Genomic DNA, 16,196 nt, shown 5'->3' on the forward strand with positions numbered 1-16,196 from the left:
TTTTGGGTTCTGTGCCTGAGGAGCAGGAACAGATACTTGATACATGCAGGGCAGTCCCACCAGCTCTACAGGGCTCAGACCCCATCAGTTTATGTTCTGCAAGCAAACATCCTCTTCCACTGATTGTAGTCGGTAGAACTGTGTGCATGCTCAGTCGCTAAGCTGTGTCAGACTTTTGCAACACTATGGACTGCAGTCTGCCATGCTCCTCTGTCCATGGGATTTCCCAGGCAAGAATACTGGAGCGAGTTGCCATTTCCACCTCCAGGGGATCTTCCTGACCCAGGGATCAAATCTGAATCTCCTGCATTGGCAAGCAGGTTCATTACCCCTGAGCCAATTGCAGTATAACTGCAGTCACCACCACCCCCCAAAGATATGTCCAAGTCCAAGCCCTGAGCAACCATGAATGTGAACTTATTTAGAAACAGGGTCTTTGCAGATGAAATTAACGTAAGTATCTTGAGATGAAATCATTAATTAGGCTGGGCCCTAAATCCAACTACACAGATTTGGTGTCCAACGGGGTCCTTGTAAGAGACAGAAAAGAAGCACACACACAGACCAAGGAGAGAAGGCCACATGAAGACAAGGCCGAGGCTGGATCTGTGCTACTCTGAGCCCAGGGGTGCCAAGAACTGCTGACAGCCACTAGAGAAAGGAGGAAGGCCTGGAATGGATTCTCTCTTGGCGCCTCCAGAAGGAATGAACCCTGCCAACACCCTGATTTCAGACCTCTGGCCTCTAGGACTGAGAAGAAAGTTTTTTTTTTAATCTTTTTTTTTTTTTTAATTTTGGCTGTGTCCTCAGCATGCAGGATCCTAGTTCCCCAACCAAGGATCAAACCTGCTCCCCCTGCATTGAGAGCTCACAGTCTCAACCCTGGACTGCCAGGGAAGTCCCCAAAGTTCTGTTTTAAGCCTCCAGGTTTGTGGGAATGTGTTAGGGCAGGTGAGATCAGAGACTGGAGCCACCGTCCCCTCTGACCCAGGACTACCAAGAACAGCGCTCCTGAGAGAGCGGCCTTCACTCCTTTCATCTGGGGTCTTGGCTACAGCTCTCAGGTGGCTCTACGGCACCCAGAGGCACCCAGCGGCCACCAGCAGATGTCTGTTCACTGGGAGAGACCTGAGGCCGCCTGGGAGGTGCTGGGCTCCGAGGCTTCGAGAGGTGTGGGATCGACGTCCTCGTCCATGTCAGACCGGTCTGCTCCAACCTCAGCCCTCTCTTCCTGCCTGACCCAGAGGCTGCTTTCCAGTTGTTCTTCAGCAATTTCTAGCTCCTCCTCTGTGTGTAAAACAGCCACGGTTTCCCGGGGCAAATGTGAGGAATAGAGTCCAAATTTGGCTTTACAACCAAACATTGCCTCATACGGACTCTGCTGCAAGGAACCATCAAAGGCCTGATTCCTCACCATCTGCATGAATCGCAGGCCTTCGGTCCAATGACAGGAGTGGTTACTCTGCATCCAGGCACTCAGCATGGTCTTGACATCACGGCTTGCTCGCTCCAGGAAGCCCTGGCCTTGGCCAGGGTGGGATTTACCAAGGACAATCTTTAGGTCTGGCCATACCTCATTGAGCTCATTAACAACCTGGTTTGTGAACTCTATGCCGCTGTCAGATTCTAACACGCTGGGTGGACCAAGAATTGTGAAAATATCCAACAGGACACTGACTACCTCATGGGCCTGCTTTGCTTTTAATGGCCGTAAAATAATGAACTTGGTTAAGTGGTCCTGGTAATACAAAATGAACTTGAATTCCCCATCAGCATTTGACTGCATATCAAGGATTTCAACTTGGCATCTGGAGTCATTGTCCTTACATGCCATGGGCTTGGGTGCAAGGCCTCTCTTGGGTACTGGGTTCTTCTGGTGGCACTGTTTACACAGAGTCAGATATAAGACAATGACTTCTTTGGTGACATTCCCATATTTGCCTTGCAGCTCCTTGAGCATGCGTGTCCGCCCGCCATGGCCAATATTGAGATGTGTGTCATGAAGGATGTCAAACAACTCTTCCTTGTGTACGTAATACCGTATTCGATCTCGTTCTCGGTGAGCAGCCTCTATGAGTTTCTCTGTGCCTTCTACAGAAATCACATCATATTTTGCTGCACGGCGATAATCACGTGATGACTTCTTCCCCTTCTCTTTAGCTTCTTTGACTTCCTTAATTGTTTGAAAGTACTTTTCTTTGGAAAATACCTTGCTGTTGTAACTTTTGCTTTCTACCAACTTGGTCACACTGGTGAGAAACTTTTCTCTCATGGTACTTATGTCCGTTTCTGTTTCACTTGGACTTGAAACACCAGGGGGATTATTTCCAGCTCTCTGTGGTGTCATGGAGAATTCTAAGAAGTCTCCTAAAGAGATGGAGAAAGAAGCGAACAAAGTTGAATTTCATGATATGCCACCTGGAACACTTTTCCGCCAAGGTTCCCCATAATTCTTTCATCTGATTTTTGAAGATATGGAAGACAGATACTAGCATGCTGGTATAAAGCAGGAACAGAATAAAAATACCCAGAAAGCCCACTAGGGTCATTCAAAACAAGAGCATGTCAACAGAATTTTATTTAAAAAAATTCAAAGTATTTGTTTATTTTGGCTGCACCCAGTCTTAGTTGCTGCATACAGGATCTTTAATTGTGGCAAATAGGATGGAAACTGCACCACCTGCAGTAGAAGCACAAAGTCCTAACCAATGGACCTCCAGGGAAGTCCTGGGATTTTTTTAAATGATGACTTTTCCCTGTCAGTTGTACACAGGGTTAGTAAATGAAGACTGAGTCCTTACCCTGAGGGACCACATTCTCGTAACTGTTCAGCATTATGCCTCTGCTGCAGTCCTTCTGAGGGGCTTCCTAATACTTCCAGTCTTTGGTCAGATCCTCAAATGTTGCTGCCTCCCCAGATGACATCATCTACTTCCACAGGGATTGCTGTGCCTTGGGGCCTGGGCTGAGGAGCAGCTGCAGCAGAACTGTGGAAGAGACCATGGAGGTTCTGGGAAAAAAGGCATACCCACATGCATGACTGAATGTGAGCATGTGATTATCACACAGAAGAAAAGATAACAGGGTAGAGGAAAGGTCTCACATCCAGTAAGATGAATCCAGCTCTACAGTGAGGAAGAGGGGTTTTGTCCTCTTGGAGGGTCTGCAGGCCTGGCCTGTCTTGATGCTGCCTGAGCCGGAGCCCACATATTTTTTTTCCAGAATGAAGCAGAGTGTCCAACTGAACTTGAGCACCCCAAGGTTAGGAGACACTTCCAGGTACAGGGTTAATGGTTCTGAAAAGAGGCAGCAGGGCCAGTTTTCAAAAATGGACAAATTACACCTGGGGATAGACAGCTGTGTCAGATTATCATGCCAAAGAGTTACCCCAAATGGGGTCCACATGCCACCAAGACTGGAGAATTCCTCCGGAAGAGAACTTGATACTCGGGTGTCTAAACCAAGGTTCCTTAGGACAACTCCAGGATATGGGATGTGATGAGGCCAGGGGAAGCCTTCATATGATGATCACAGGAATTCCAACAATCTTACGAAAACAAGATCCCCAAGATGCCAGCCATCAGATGAAAACCCGAGGGCCAGGGCAGAATCCTAAGAAGCAGAGAAAGATGGAAACATTTAAAAGCTCTGAGCAAGAGTCTCAGTTAAGCAAAGCTTGATTCCGGTCCTGAATGTCCTCCACTAAAAAGATTTCGGATTTCCTTGCTTGGCATCATTGGTTAACTACATGACATTCCTGATTCTAAAGACACTTCTGACATTGAAACTGCTGACTTAATGACAATTTTCTTTTCACAGGAAAAACAGAGACCCTACATTAAATGAACACATCCAGATTTTTAAAATGTGAAAAATATGCATTTTAGAAATCAAAGAAACAGAATGTTTGTAAAATACTCTTTAAACCTGAACTCCACATTCTCAATGCAAACGGACATTTTAATGGCTCTCAAAAGTCCTTCAGTTAAAAAAAAAGGTTTCATCCACTAGTCCCATATAATCACTGACATGGGGCTTTGTTTCCCAAGGATTATGTATTATCATCCTACGTCCTTAGAAGACACTTGAAACCACAAGATGGTCAATGCAAACCAGGAAGAGCTCCTAGACTCCTCACTGAAACCAGCATCTCTCAGAAACTGGCTGCTCTGGCTGCTATTTGAGGCCCTCAGCGAACTACACAGGAAGGAAGAGTCTGGTCTCCATCCTATAAAGGAATGAAGACAGGCTGGAAATAATTCAGATGGAAAAATCTCAGTCTTCAACATGCGAAATGGTCCTTACCCAATCCCATGAAATTCTATAGCCAGAGAGTCACATTTGGCTAATAGACATATTTTGGTTAGCCTACCCAGTGTTTGTTTGCTTTTTTTTTTTTTTTAATTGGATGAGTTACCTATATTTACAGACTGGGGAGTTCATTTAAAAATCTAGATTTCTAGCTTTCTTGAAAAATGGGACGATCCAGTCACACTGGGAGCTGTTTGACTTGGCAACATCTGTCTCCAGGGGAGAGGCAGTAGCTCCTTTTGGACAGTCCACACTCTCTGGCTTCCCAGTCTCTAAGCCAGCTACTAACTTTGTCACCTTAACAGCCCACCCCTGTAGTTAACTGAGTTTTCAACACCTGTTCTAAAGCAGAATGAAAAAAACGAGGCCCAAAGAAAGGCGGCCAGCTTCCTGGTGTGATCTGTTCTGGTGGGGTAACTGACAAATGAGCTTGTTCACAGAAAACTGGAAAGATCCTCCTTCCTCACTCACCTGTGAGTCTTTGCTTTGGCTGCCCCCGACCTGGAATGTTCTTCCATTGATCTTCCAAATCACACCCAGCTCAGGTCAGCATTCTTCTTGACGCACTCTGATTGCCATCTGTCTGTCCCTCCTCTGAACAGCCGGCACCACTCACTGGAGCGCTTTGCCTTTTTAGTCAACTGGTTCAGGTGTATACAACCTAGAAGACAGAGGCTGGGCTTCTATCTCGCTGTATCCCCTCAGAGGGCCCACGATTACAGAGCTGAACAAAAGATGTTCAAAGAATATGTCAGTCGGCTTACAGTATAGTAGAGAGACAGTGCAGAGGTATGGTTGAGTCTAGGCTTGGGAAGTCGATTTCTGACTCATCACTTACTGAATAAGCGGAGCAAAGTTACTGAGGCTTCAGCTTCCACAATAGAATGGGGAGAATGCTAGTCTACATCACTACAGTTGTGATAATGTGGGTAAAGCATTTAGCACAGTGCCCTGCACCTTAAATAAAACAACCTCCCGCTTATTCCTGAAGACCTGGCTCGGGCATCAGGTCCTTTGTGTGGTCCCGAGTCCCAACTCCGCAACACCTCGCCCCGTTGCCCGCGGGTTTCTCTCGGCAATCGGGACCCGCCTACTCCCCCGATTGAATGAAAGAGCCAGGCCGGGGGAGGAGACCGAGCTAGGGATTTTTGCAAGAGAGGGAGGCCCGGAAGAAGAAAGAGATGAACCAGGAGCACAAGGTCGCGAGCTGTCCGGGCCCCTCCTGCCCAAGAGCGCTAGCGGCTCCGGGCGGACCGATGCGCCGGAAGCAGCTCCGCGCCGACAGGAAGCCCCGCCCCTCCCGAGGGAGCGCTCAAAGATACACCGGCGGGCCATATTCTCGACTGAGACGCGGTGAAATTCTTGAGGTGAGATCTGGGACAGGTCGAGGTGTGACCTTGGCTAAGGCAGACACCGACTAGGGCCTCTGGCGGCAGCAAAATTGGTCATCTCTTTCCCTACGTTGTTGTTAAGGCTCCAAGATAAGTAAGTGCTCGCCTCCAGCACGTAAAGCACGTTTATATGCTTAAAGTGAGGAAGGGCGGCGGCACAAGTGTTGCCAACAACTAATCCTGCACTGCATCACTTCCTCCTCTCGGAGAAGCTGCTTTTTAGGTGAGTACTTTTGCCCTCAGATTTTAAGTTAAAGATCTTTTGGCCTGACACCACTCACTCAACAACAGTGCAGAAAACAAGGTGGTAAAAGGGGCACTAGGGTATTTCGCTGCATCCCTACCCTGCTTCTTCCTGCTTTTTTTAAAAAAAATAAAATTTTAAAAAATTACTGTTAGTCCAATATTATTAGGTGTTCAAAATTGATTAAAAATCCAGCTTTTTCCAAACGGTACTTTTCATTAGTGGAATCAAGCCACCAGATAAGGATGGTCTGCCCCTAGACAGCTAACATCACCAGAACTTCCTTGAAAACCAACCAGGCCTTGTCCCAAAGCACCACACATAAAGACTCTTCATTTTAACAGTTTTTAATGAAAGTTGTAGACAAGATGACTTTATTCCTGCATCTTCTCAATTGTTTCTTCCTTATATTTGCCCTTTTCCTTTCCTACTTGGCGAGATTTGGCTTTACGTTCGAGGATCTTTTTGCGGTCTTTGTCCAGTTTTAGTCTGGTGATAACCACCTGCAGACAAATAAGAAAAAAAAAAACTTTATAAGCTTTAAACAATCACCAATACAGAACACATGGGAAGGTCCAACATTCAGTCTCCCACTTGTGGGAGTGGATTGCTTAAGTGCTAGAAATGATTCTTTACCCCCAAACAAACCTGACTTAAATGTTCACTAATGTTCAGCCCACAGAGAAGGCAGTGTGGCACTGGTGGTTCTTCTCACGTCTCCTGTGATAAAAACCAGCTGCTTCTACTGCAATGTATTTCAACAGTTCCACTCCTCTCACCCCAGTTTTATAAGCTAATTAAGTCATACACATTTTTATTTCCACAGTATCTTTAGTCCCGTAAGTCTGGAAATTAAATTCCAACAGATTTGTCACTAAAGGTATGCAGATTATGAAGATTTTAGTGTTAGGAAGGAAGGAAGAAGATAGCAGTGAACAAGATCTGGGGATTCAGCATAGTGACCAAAGGACAATCTCGACTACCATGGAGGTTATATTTAATGAGATGAAATGCTGGAGGAAAGGGGTTAAATTGTTATCAATGTCAGGCAGGCCCCAAGAAAAGGGCTTGAACAGAGACCTGAAAAGGCAGAAGTGTTTCAAAGAGAACAGCAAACATTCAAGTCCAGAGGCAGGATAACTTCCAAGTTTAATAGGTATTTCTCAGATCTGAGTGTCTGAAGGGCTTGTTAAAATAGACCCCTTGTTCCCACCCCCAAATTCTGCTTCAGTAGACTAGGAAACAGAATATCCAATTCTGTGAAGCTGCCAGGTGGATGCTGCCAACCACCACACAGTAGCATAGTTACAGGAACAGTAAAGAGGCCAGCAGACTAGAATATGGAGAGTGAAACCAAGTAGCAGCTGCTGAGTGAACTTTGTATGGTTGCGCCAGGTCTTAGTTGTGGCACGCGGGATCTAGTATCCCCAACCAGGGAACGAACCCGTGCCCCCTGCACTGGAAGCACAGTCTTAGCCACTGGACCACCAGGGAAGTCCCTGGAGATGAGCCTTGTAGGCCACGCTGACGGTAACAAGCAGACAGGATTCTGGAATATAATGTGACAGCAGTCAACAATCAGTAATGACATGCTGGCCTAAGCAGTTGAGAAGGACAGACCTGTCACACAGTGTTGGTAGCAGACTACTATGAGCAAGAGGATTCACGAATAAAATAAGCCAGTAGTTTAAACATGTTGGGTTTGAGATATTGATTAGATATCCAAGTTGAAATGCAAAATTGTTAACTGGATATTGAGGTGTGTTTGGAATAAGAGATGAAGGTAAGTCAAAGAGATCAATGGTGTCAAACACTACATTAAGTTCAGAAAACACTGTATTGGTGACCTTGACAGCAGCTGATCCAGTCCTAGGGGCAAAAATAAGCTTGTAGTAGAGTGGGAAAGCCCTTGCTCTTAGGAGATGCACTCTGTCATTGATGTTTGTAATCCACTGGAGGGGTAGGAAGAAGGGAAAGAAAATGGTAGCTGTGAATTCCAGGTGAAAGATAAAGCAACAGATGTATTAGTCTTTCGACTTTTGTGTAGTCTCAAGATTAGATTTATGGTGCCAACTCAAGATCTTAAAAAACCAACACCTCAGTATTTGAACAGGCACCAAGTGCATTTATTACCTTTCAAGAGAAAGCAGTATTGGAGAATCCACATTGAAGTCAAGGACAGGAGAATTAGACTGTATCTTCTATCAATGAATCTAGTCTCTGAGCTCTAGATCTGCAAATGGCTTAAGACCTACTTTCCTTACAGCTTACTCAATTCTGTTTAATACACAGGGTATGGCCTCCATAGCATCTAAACATTACCCTATTTCCTAGATTTTAAGATCTATTCATTGTTAGATTGATCAATCAGCTTACCAATACTTTTTAAGGAAAAGGTACATTACATATACATACATACAGGATAACTGTTAAAGACACCTTGATTTCAGAAAAAAATAGTACTGGCTTTAAGACTGATTTCCAGAACACCTAAAATCTATTTCTGTAAACAAGCAGTCACATTTGTGAGCGATTGCTGTAATTTCTTTCTCCCATCTCAAGCATTCTCAAAAACACCCACCTTGCTGGGGTGAATGCCCACATGGACAGTTGTGCCGTTAGCCTTCTCCCGCTGCACTCGTTCAATGTAGATGACGTATTTCTTCCTGTACACCTGGACTACTTTGCCAATTTGCTGCCCTTTGTAGTGCCCTCGTACAACCTAAATGCAAATTCAGAAGTAACATATATGCGGATAAAGGAACATCAAACTTGTAAACCAGTAAATCTATGAATCAGGTAAACCTCATTCTATCATATACACATACAGGACCTTCCAATTTTGAAAGACCTAACGGTCAATGGAAATGTGCCAATAATTCCCTCTCTGGCTTCAACTAACCTGCAAGTAAACTATGCCCCATATAAACTACAGTGATGGACAGTACATCTCTACAACTGATGGGCCACCAGCAGTGGTGGACTTGTTTCAGGGTTAAAAATGAGCAACAAGCCCACCTTGTTTTTTGGTACCAGTTGACAAGGAAACTGTCACTTCAAAGGGAAAAGGCCACAAGTATTTAAATTCACAACCTACTAAAGGGTCCAACTAAATGCCAGAGCATGAGCAGCAGCTAATACTTCAGGAACAGGCCAATTCTCTCCCAAAGGTTAACCAACATCATATCATTCTCTTCCTGATGATCCTCAGCCAGCCACAGTGTTTCTGAATAGATGCTTCTTCCCAATCACAGACTTTCTCAGATTAAAATATCTTGGAAGCAGAAGATGGCCTCTCAAATCTACCAGCAATTTTAGCACCAGCTCAGGAGCGAAAAACAGCTGTTTACCTCATGAAATGCTGGTAACATGGAAGCTGCTTAAGAGATGGCTTTAAATCTTTTTATTAATCACTAGCTGCAGGTTACAGCTAGAATTTATGGAAGCTCTCACTTAACCGTGTCCCCTGCATTGGGAGTGCAGTCTTAACACCCAGACTGCTAGTTCCCTGGAACTTGTGTATCTGAATTTTGATTTAGACACAAACTTGTTTACTGGTTCTCAAATGCCTCTCTAATGACCAAACATACCCAGAAAAAGATAATCCCAAGCCAATGTTCTGGTTCCAAACCATCTTTCTTTTATCACGACTGCATCTGATGCTTGGGACAACAGATTTTCACCAAAGAGTAACGGTGAAAAAAGCAGTTTACGTTTCAACCCATGGTGTGTTAATAAAGTGCAGGATGTTCGACAAGATGACCTGAAAACCGGCACATACCTGAACTTCATCATCCTTTCGGATGGGCATGGATCGAACGTTGTACTTCTGCCTTAGCTCTTTAGAAAGAGGAGAAGACATAATTTTCCTGCGAATGTGGGAAGGCGCATTGAAATGCCTCTTTCGATTCTTGCTTCGGTCAGAAGTCACAAAGGGATTGAACTTCATTTTGGCTAAATAAAAAGTTAAAAGAGGTGTAAACCCTTAAAGGACCAAAATCTCACTCAGTTTACAAACAAGTAGCTGCAACAATTTCATCTTGAAAGTTTACAATGCTCACAAAACCTGTCACATTAACTTCAAAACCTGCTTGAGCTGAATTGCTTTACTGGAATTTTTATTTATTTATTTATTTTTATTCACATAGCCATAGCTATTCATTTTATCTTTTTTTCTGATTGCACTATTTTATTTTTTCCATTTATTTTTATTAGTTGGAGGCTAATTACAATATTGTAGTGGTTTTTGCCATACATTAACATGAATCAGCCATGGATTTACATGTGTTCCCCATCCCGATCCCCCCTCCCGCCTCCCTCTCCATCCCATCCCTCTGGGTCTTCCCAGTGCACCAGCCCTGAGCACTTGTCTCATGCATCCAACCTGGGCTGGTGATCTGTTTCACCCTTGATAGTATACTTGTTTCAATGCTGTTTTTTCTGAACATCCCACCCTCGCCTTCTCCCTGGGATTTTTAAAATTAATTACAGAATAGAAGAATTTCCCATAGCCCACAGACCTATTGGAATTAACCTTTTTGTTTACACTCTCAAATTCCATGTATTAGTCGCTCAGTCGTGTCCGACTCTTTGTGACCCCACGGACTGTAGCCTGCCAGGCTCCGCTGTTAATGGAATTCTTCTAGGCAAGAACACTAGAGTGCCTAACCAGCCATTCCCTTCTTCAGATCTTCCCGATGCTGGGGTCGAACCCGGTCTCCTGCATTGCGGGCGGATTCTTTACCGTCTTAGCCACCAGGGAAACCCAAACTCCGTAATTACCGCGTAAGAAAGCTAAGACAGTGCTTATATCTCTGTTAACTAGGGTAAAGGAGACTTGACAACTCAATTCAAACGTATTACCACGTTTCAGAAAAACCAATCAACGTTAATCTACGGAACGGAGCCTGCAGATTAAGTCTCCTCCCAAATGAATGAAATCAGGCCCTATATCCCGAACCTGGAAAACGCACAGAACTCGGGTCCAAAAAGTCTTCCAATGGGCGTGCGAGGCCTGAAAATTTTACCAAGAAACTACCCAAGACCATTCTTTAGGAAACTATTCTGCCCAGACTAGACACCATCGCCACAGGCTCTCTCCCCTTCAGCTCCCGTTTCCAAGTCTCAAAACCCTCTTTCCTCCTCCTTCCTCCGGCCCGGCAGCCCTTGAGCTTAGGAGAAAAGCCAAGACCATCCTGGCCCCCCTCCCTGGCTGCTACTCGGCCTCCGGAACAGTACTGGGGCACTCCGGGTCGAAAGCCACCGTGCCCGTGAACAGATGGTTGTGGATTATACGCTTCGTCCCGGGAAACACTTACCCGCCGGCGCTTCAGCGATGGCCACAGAAGGGAAGAGATCTGCAGGCTGCTTCCGGTTCTGTACGTTTCCGCAAAATCTCGCGAGATCGATGTTTCCTGAGCAAGAGAGGCGCGGAGTTTGAACGCGGAGAGGAAATTGGGAAAACATCGATGGCTAGCGCCGTCTCGTGGCTCGGAGGGGAACTGCGAGGGACTGCAAAACTTTTCTCCAGGTCCTGGAGCCTCCGGTGGGAGTCCTGGATTCTGCAGCTGTGTCCTCTGGGAACGATAGTTCCCGGGCGAGTGGTGGGAGCTGTTCGGGGTCTTACTGTCGTGGAGGGTGTTGAGGAAGTGAGCGGCCCCAGGGACCTGTGTCCCTTCACTCTCGAATACCAGGCGGGAGAGTCCTATATTTGACCGCCAGGTGGCGCTGGAACTCCAGCTAGCTGGTCACCTCGGTTACCTGGACATCCCAGGCAAAGGCCGTGGGCCTGTCTATTCGTGTCGCGTAACCAGCTACAGCCCGGCGCGGGCTGCCGCTTGAACACAGCCGAGTGTGCGGAGTCTGTCGCGGGGCCGCCAGAGATTCGGCTCCCGCCAGCGAGGGGCCTTCGAGGACTTGGGCCGCAAGTCTGTCCCCACAACCCCGGGAAAATAGCACTGAACCCGGGTTTCTAACGCGTTCCCAGGTGATGCCGGGGGTGCTGGTCCGAGGCCACACCTTGAAGGAGCGCGACGTGAGGAAGCCTCTCCACGCTGATAGCTGTGCCCTTTTTCTCATTTTACCGCTTGCATTCATTCAGTTCAGGATCTGATGGAAGCAGGCCTAAGGGGTGCGCTCCCCTGCAAAAGGATTGCAGTGCAGGGTGAACTCCCGCCGGGCGTCCGGCCGCGCACCTGGTAAGGGACCGGTTTCTGTTGAGTGAATAATACAGGTGTCACAGGAGGGAAGACACACGTTTCACGATGCTTAAGACTCTGAGCTTGCAGAGTCCTGGGGGCACTCACTGCATTTTTAACTCCTTTAATCTACCAGAGTCTTGTAATCCTGGTATTGTTGTTCCATATCACAGATGGGGACGCTGAGCCACGGAGAAGTGAGAGGAGCTCGTGCAAGGTTGTAGAGAACCCATAGGTTATAGACAAACCCCTGCAGGCTGGCTTCCGCTCCTTCTGGTAATTCCCTAAGCGGGCCTGAAATGTAAGAACCCGTTGGGTCACGTCAGAGTGAGAAATCATATCCTTGAGAGCCACAGGGGAGTCAGTCAAGATTGTGGGGGTTTTTTTTTTTGGCTACACCTGTGGCATGTGGGATCTTAGTTCTCTGACCAGGGATAAGAACCTTCACTCGCTGCAGTGGAAGCTCAGAGTCTTAACCCCTGGACCACCAGAGAAGTCGCAAGAACGTGTGCTTTCATGATTTAAAAATAGTTTTGTTCTTAAATATGCTGTGACGATACAGTCCAGGATTTTATTTGTAATTCAAAAATTTAGGGAGAGCAGAATTCCTCTGCTGCAATTCTTTTCAACAAATGTTCATGGAACATCTTTTATGGGGCCAGCCTAGAGTTGCACACTGGAGTTGCAAAATGAAATTAGTCAAAGCTTCTGCCTGCAGGAAGCTCACTGTCTAAGAGGAGAGAGAAACAAGGAAATCAACCACCACAGAAACCCAGAAAAGCGCTCACTGAGCCCAGCTGCCCTTAGGTGTTTCTGTGCTTGGAGAACAGAAGAGGACTCCGCGGTCAGGGAAGACCTGGGGTGAAGTCACCCTTGACTGACTTTTGAAGAATGTTACAATTAGCTCCTCCTGTTGATGTATGGCAGAAACCAACACAACATTGTAAAGCAATTGCCCTCCAATTAAAAATAGATAATTTTTTAAAAAAAATTAGCTCCTAGAGGCAGTGGGAATAGCTTGAGGGAAGGCAGGGAGGTGTGAAGTCCATGACACAGTGTCTCCAGGAGCCAGGTCCTTGTGGCTGGCATGAGAGGCATTCAGACAGGAGCCCATGGGGTTCTGGGGTTGAGCTGAGTTTGAGTTGCATGTGGATAGTCATGGGAGCCTCTGAAGGCACCTGCTTTCCTACTTGCCTTCCTTTCTGGTCTCTACGGTCTTACCTGCTTCTCTTTCTTCTTATCTCTTCTTCAGGTCTCATCATCATCTTCCTCTCTTCCCACCAAGGTCTTCTCTGCTTCTTCAGCTTGCTCATCATTCTTCGCCGTCACCCAACCCTTTCAGGCCTCTTTACCTCCTTCTCTCCATGCAACACAGTCCTCGTAATTAAACCTAAGCCCACCACATGGAAGCATAATCACTTTATGAAGATGGATGGAAATTGTACCCACAGAGGGAGATGACTGGTAGCCTAGTTATGGTCTGTTTATCTTCACAAGTGTCTGTTGGGTGTCATGGCTCCACCCCACTTGATCCTCTGGGCCACCTCGCCTGGCTGCCCTCTCTCTCCACATTGTTCTTACATGAGTCCTTTTGTTGTTGTTGTTGAGCCTTAACCACTGGACTGTCAAGGAAGTCCCCACATGAGTCTTTTTTCTTTTTTTTTTTTTTTATTTTTTTTAATTTTTTTATTAGTTGGAGGCTAATTACTTCACAACATTTCAGTGGGTTTTGTCATACATTGATATGAATCAGCCATAGATTTACACTTATTCCCCATCCCGATCCCCCCTCCCACCTCCCTCTTCACCCGACTCCTCTGGGTCTTCCCAGTGCACCAGGCCCGAGCACTTGTCTCATGCATCCCACCTGGGCTTTTTTTTCTTTTTTTAAGAGCGATTTATTTATTTATGGCTATGCTGGGTCTTCATTGTTGCATATGGGCTTTTTCTAGTTGTGGCAAGTGGGGGCTACTCTTCCTTGCAGTGCACAGGCTTCTCACTATGGTAGCTTCTCTTGTTGAGAAGCACAGGCTCTAGGCACATGGTTTTCACTAATTATAGCTCTAGGGCTCAGTAGTTATGGCGCGTGGTCTTAGTTGCTCTGCTGCATGTGGGATCTTCCTGGAGCAGGGATCGAACCTTTGTCCCCTGCATTGGCAAGCAGGTTCTTGACCATTGTGTCACCAGGAAATCCCCCACGAGTCCTTTTAAACTGGCTCCTAAAAAAAAAACAAACAAAAAAACCCCCAAAAAACTGGCTCCTTAGGGTCATCCTGAGAGTGGTCTTTGAGTAGCCCTAGATGGTTGTATGGCATCAACCAACTCAGTGGACATGGGTTTGGGTGAACTCCGGGAGTTGGTGATGGACAGGGAGGCCTGGTGTGCTGCAGTTTGTGGGGTCACAAAGAGTCGCACATGACTGAGCGACTGAACTGAACTGAACTGAAGACAACAAAGGGTATTATGGGTATTTTTTGGGTATTATCCAGGTTTCATGCCTGCATCCCTGGACTAAACTTTTTTTCTGGACACCAGGCCATCATGTTTGTTTGTTCACTGGTTCACTTGTTTATCCATTCACTTATGCATGCTTCAAATATTTATCCAGTTTTGACACTTTGCTAACTGCTGTGCCAGACACTTGTATGATCTTACCAAGATCAGTGAGATTTAGCCTCTCCTCAAGGAGCAGGCCATCTAGAAGAAGGAGACAGACTTGTAATGAAGTGTCTAGGGAGGATGATGCGCTGCGGGGGAGGGCATGGGGCGGGGTACAGTGGAGAAACAGAGAATTCATTACATGTCATCTGATGTGGCAAAAAAAAAAAAAAAAGGTGGGACCCAGAGAAATGCATAGGAACTTAGGAACACTGACAATATTAAACTTTTTACTTTCCTTCCTGGGGTGCCTGTTAAGCCTAAGATGTCACACCTGGGACCAGACAAACCAGCCCCTCAGAGCCGGTAGCTGACACTCTGGAACCACAGAACAAGCAGTCTGGCAGCTCTCAAACCTTGGAGCCTGCTCCTCACTCACCAGGCAACAGGTGTGTACACTGAAGATGTCTTTAGCTTCTAATATAATTTTTCAATTTAATGTTTGAATAATCCATACATTTACTTGGCTCAGATATCCAAAAATGCCAAAGGTGAAGAGAGAAGTTCCTTTCCTATTCCATCATTTTCTCATCCCCTTCCACAACTGATCACTTTTTCTAGTTTTTTTCAAATCTTCCCAGTTGCTTTATGCACAAATAAACAAATTGGAAAGTAAATTCTTTTTTTATTCTTTCAGCTGTGCCCCATGGCATGTGGGATCTAAGTTCCCTGACCAGGAATGGAACCTGGGCACCCTGCATTGGGAGGGGGGAGTCCTAATAACTGGACAGCCAGGGAAGTGTCCTGGAAAGTAAATTCTTATTCCCCCACTTTCGACACAAATTGTATAATCAGACATCCAGCTTCTACACCTTGCCTTTGCCCATTGGCCATTGGATCTTGCTGACTTGCTGGGTTGGTTTGCAGGTCCTTCCTTGTTCTTTTCACAGCTGCATGATATTCTCTGCATCACTTGTAGGGTTTTCCCAATTCTTGGTTTTTAGGAATAATAGTGCAATTGTATAACATATGTTGATGCCCCAACATGCAAGCATATCTGTCAGATACATTTCTAGAATTTCTGGGTCCAAGTGGACATTTTGATAATGTCAAATTTCCCTTCCTTTTTTTTTTTTAATATATATTTGGCTTCACTGAATCTTAGTAGCAGCGTGAAGGATCTTTAATCTTTGTTAAGGCATGTGGGAACTATTTCTCTGACCAGGGATTGAACCCATGCCCCCTCCATTGGGAGTCTTAACCACTGAACCACCAGGGAAGTTTCCTTCCTAGGGGTTTTATCAATATATCTTCCCACTGACTCCACCTGGGCTTCCCAAGTGGCACAGTGGTAAAGAATCTGCCTGCCAATGTGGGAGACACAGGTTTGATCCCTGGGTGGGGAAGATCCCCTGAAGTAGGAAATGACAACCCACTCCAGTATTCTTGCCTGGA

General features: G+C 45.9%; 2 protein-coding genes across 4 annotated transcripts; both read right to left on the minus strand.

The window, feature by feature from the left end:
- Positions 1-983: 983 nt before the first annotated feature.
- On the minus strand, positions 984-6,124 carry KRBA2 (KRAB-A domain containing 2). Of its 3 annotated transcripts, none has more exons than XM_043903796.1 (4): positions 4,783-6,124; positions 3,388-3,612; positions 2,802-2,987; positions 984-2,367 (listed from the first exon to the last, which is right to left on the minus strand). In XM_043903796.1, the coding sequence occupies exons 3-4, from the start codon at positions 2,833-2,835 to the stop codon at positions 1,115-1,117; spliced, it is 1,287 nt and encodes a 428-aa protein (XP_043759731.1). In that variant the 5' UTR covers positions 2,836-2,987; positions 3,388-3,612; positions 4,783-6,124; the 3' UTR covers positions 984-1,114. The 3 variants fall into 3 exon arrangements, with proteins under 3 accessions (XP_043759731.1, XP_043759729.1, XP_043759730.1); XM_043903794.1 differs by having other exon boundaries at positions 3,104-3,612; XM_043903795.1 differs by having other exon boundaries at positions 2,802-3,010; positions 3,104-3,612.
- Positions 6,125-6,277: 153 nt separating this feature from the next.
- Positions 6,278-11,553, minus strand: RPL26 (ribosomal protein L26). Its single transcript, XM_043903797.1, has 4 exons — positions 11,265-11,553; positions 9,728-9,900; positions 8,528-8,668; positions 6,278-6,449 (listed from the first exon to the last, which is right to left on the minus strand). Exons 1-4 carry the CDS (start codon positions 11,410-11,412, stop codon positions 6,321-6,323), a joined length of 591 nt encoding a protein of 196 aa, XP_043759732.1. The 5' UTR covers positions 11,413-11,553; the 3' UTR covers positions 6,278-6,320.
- Between the last annotated feature and the right edge of the window lie 4,643 nt (positions 11,554-16,196).

Source organism: Cervus elaphus, chromosome 5 (genome assembly GCF_910594005.1).
Source record: "Cervus elaphus chromosome 5, mCerEla1.1, whole genome shotgun sequence".
NCBI classification, from domain to species: domain Eukaryota; kingdom Metazoa; phylum Chordata; class Mammalia; order Artiodactyla; family Cervidae; genus Cervus; species Cervus elaphus.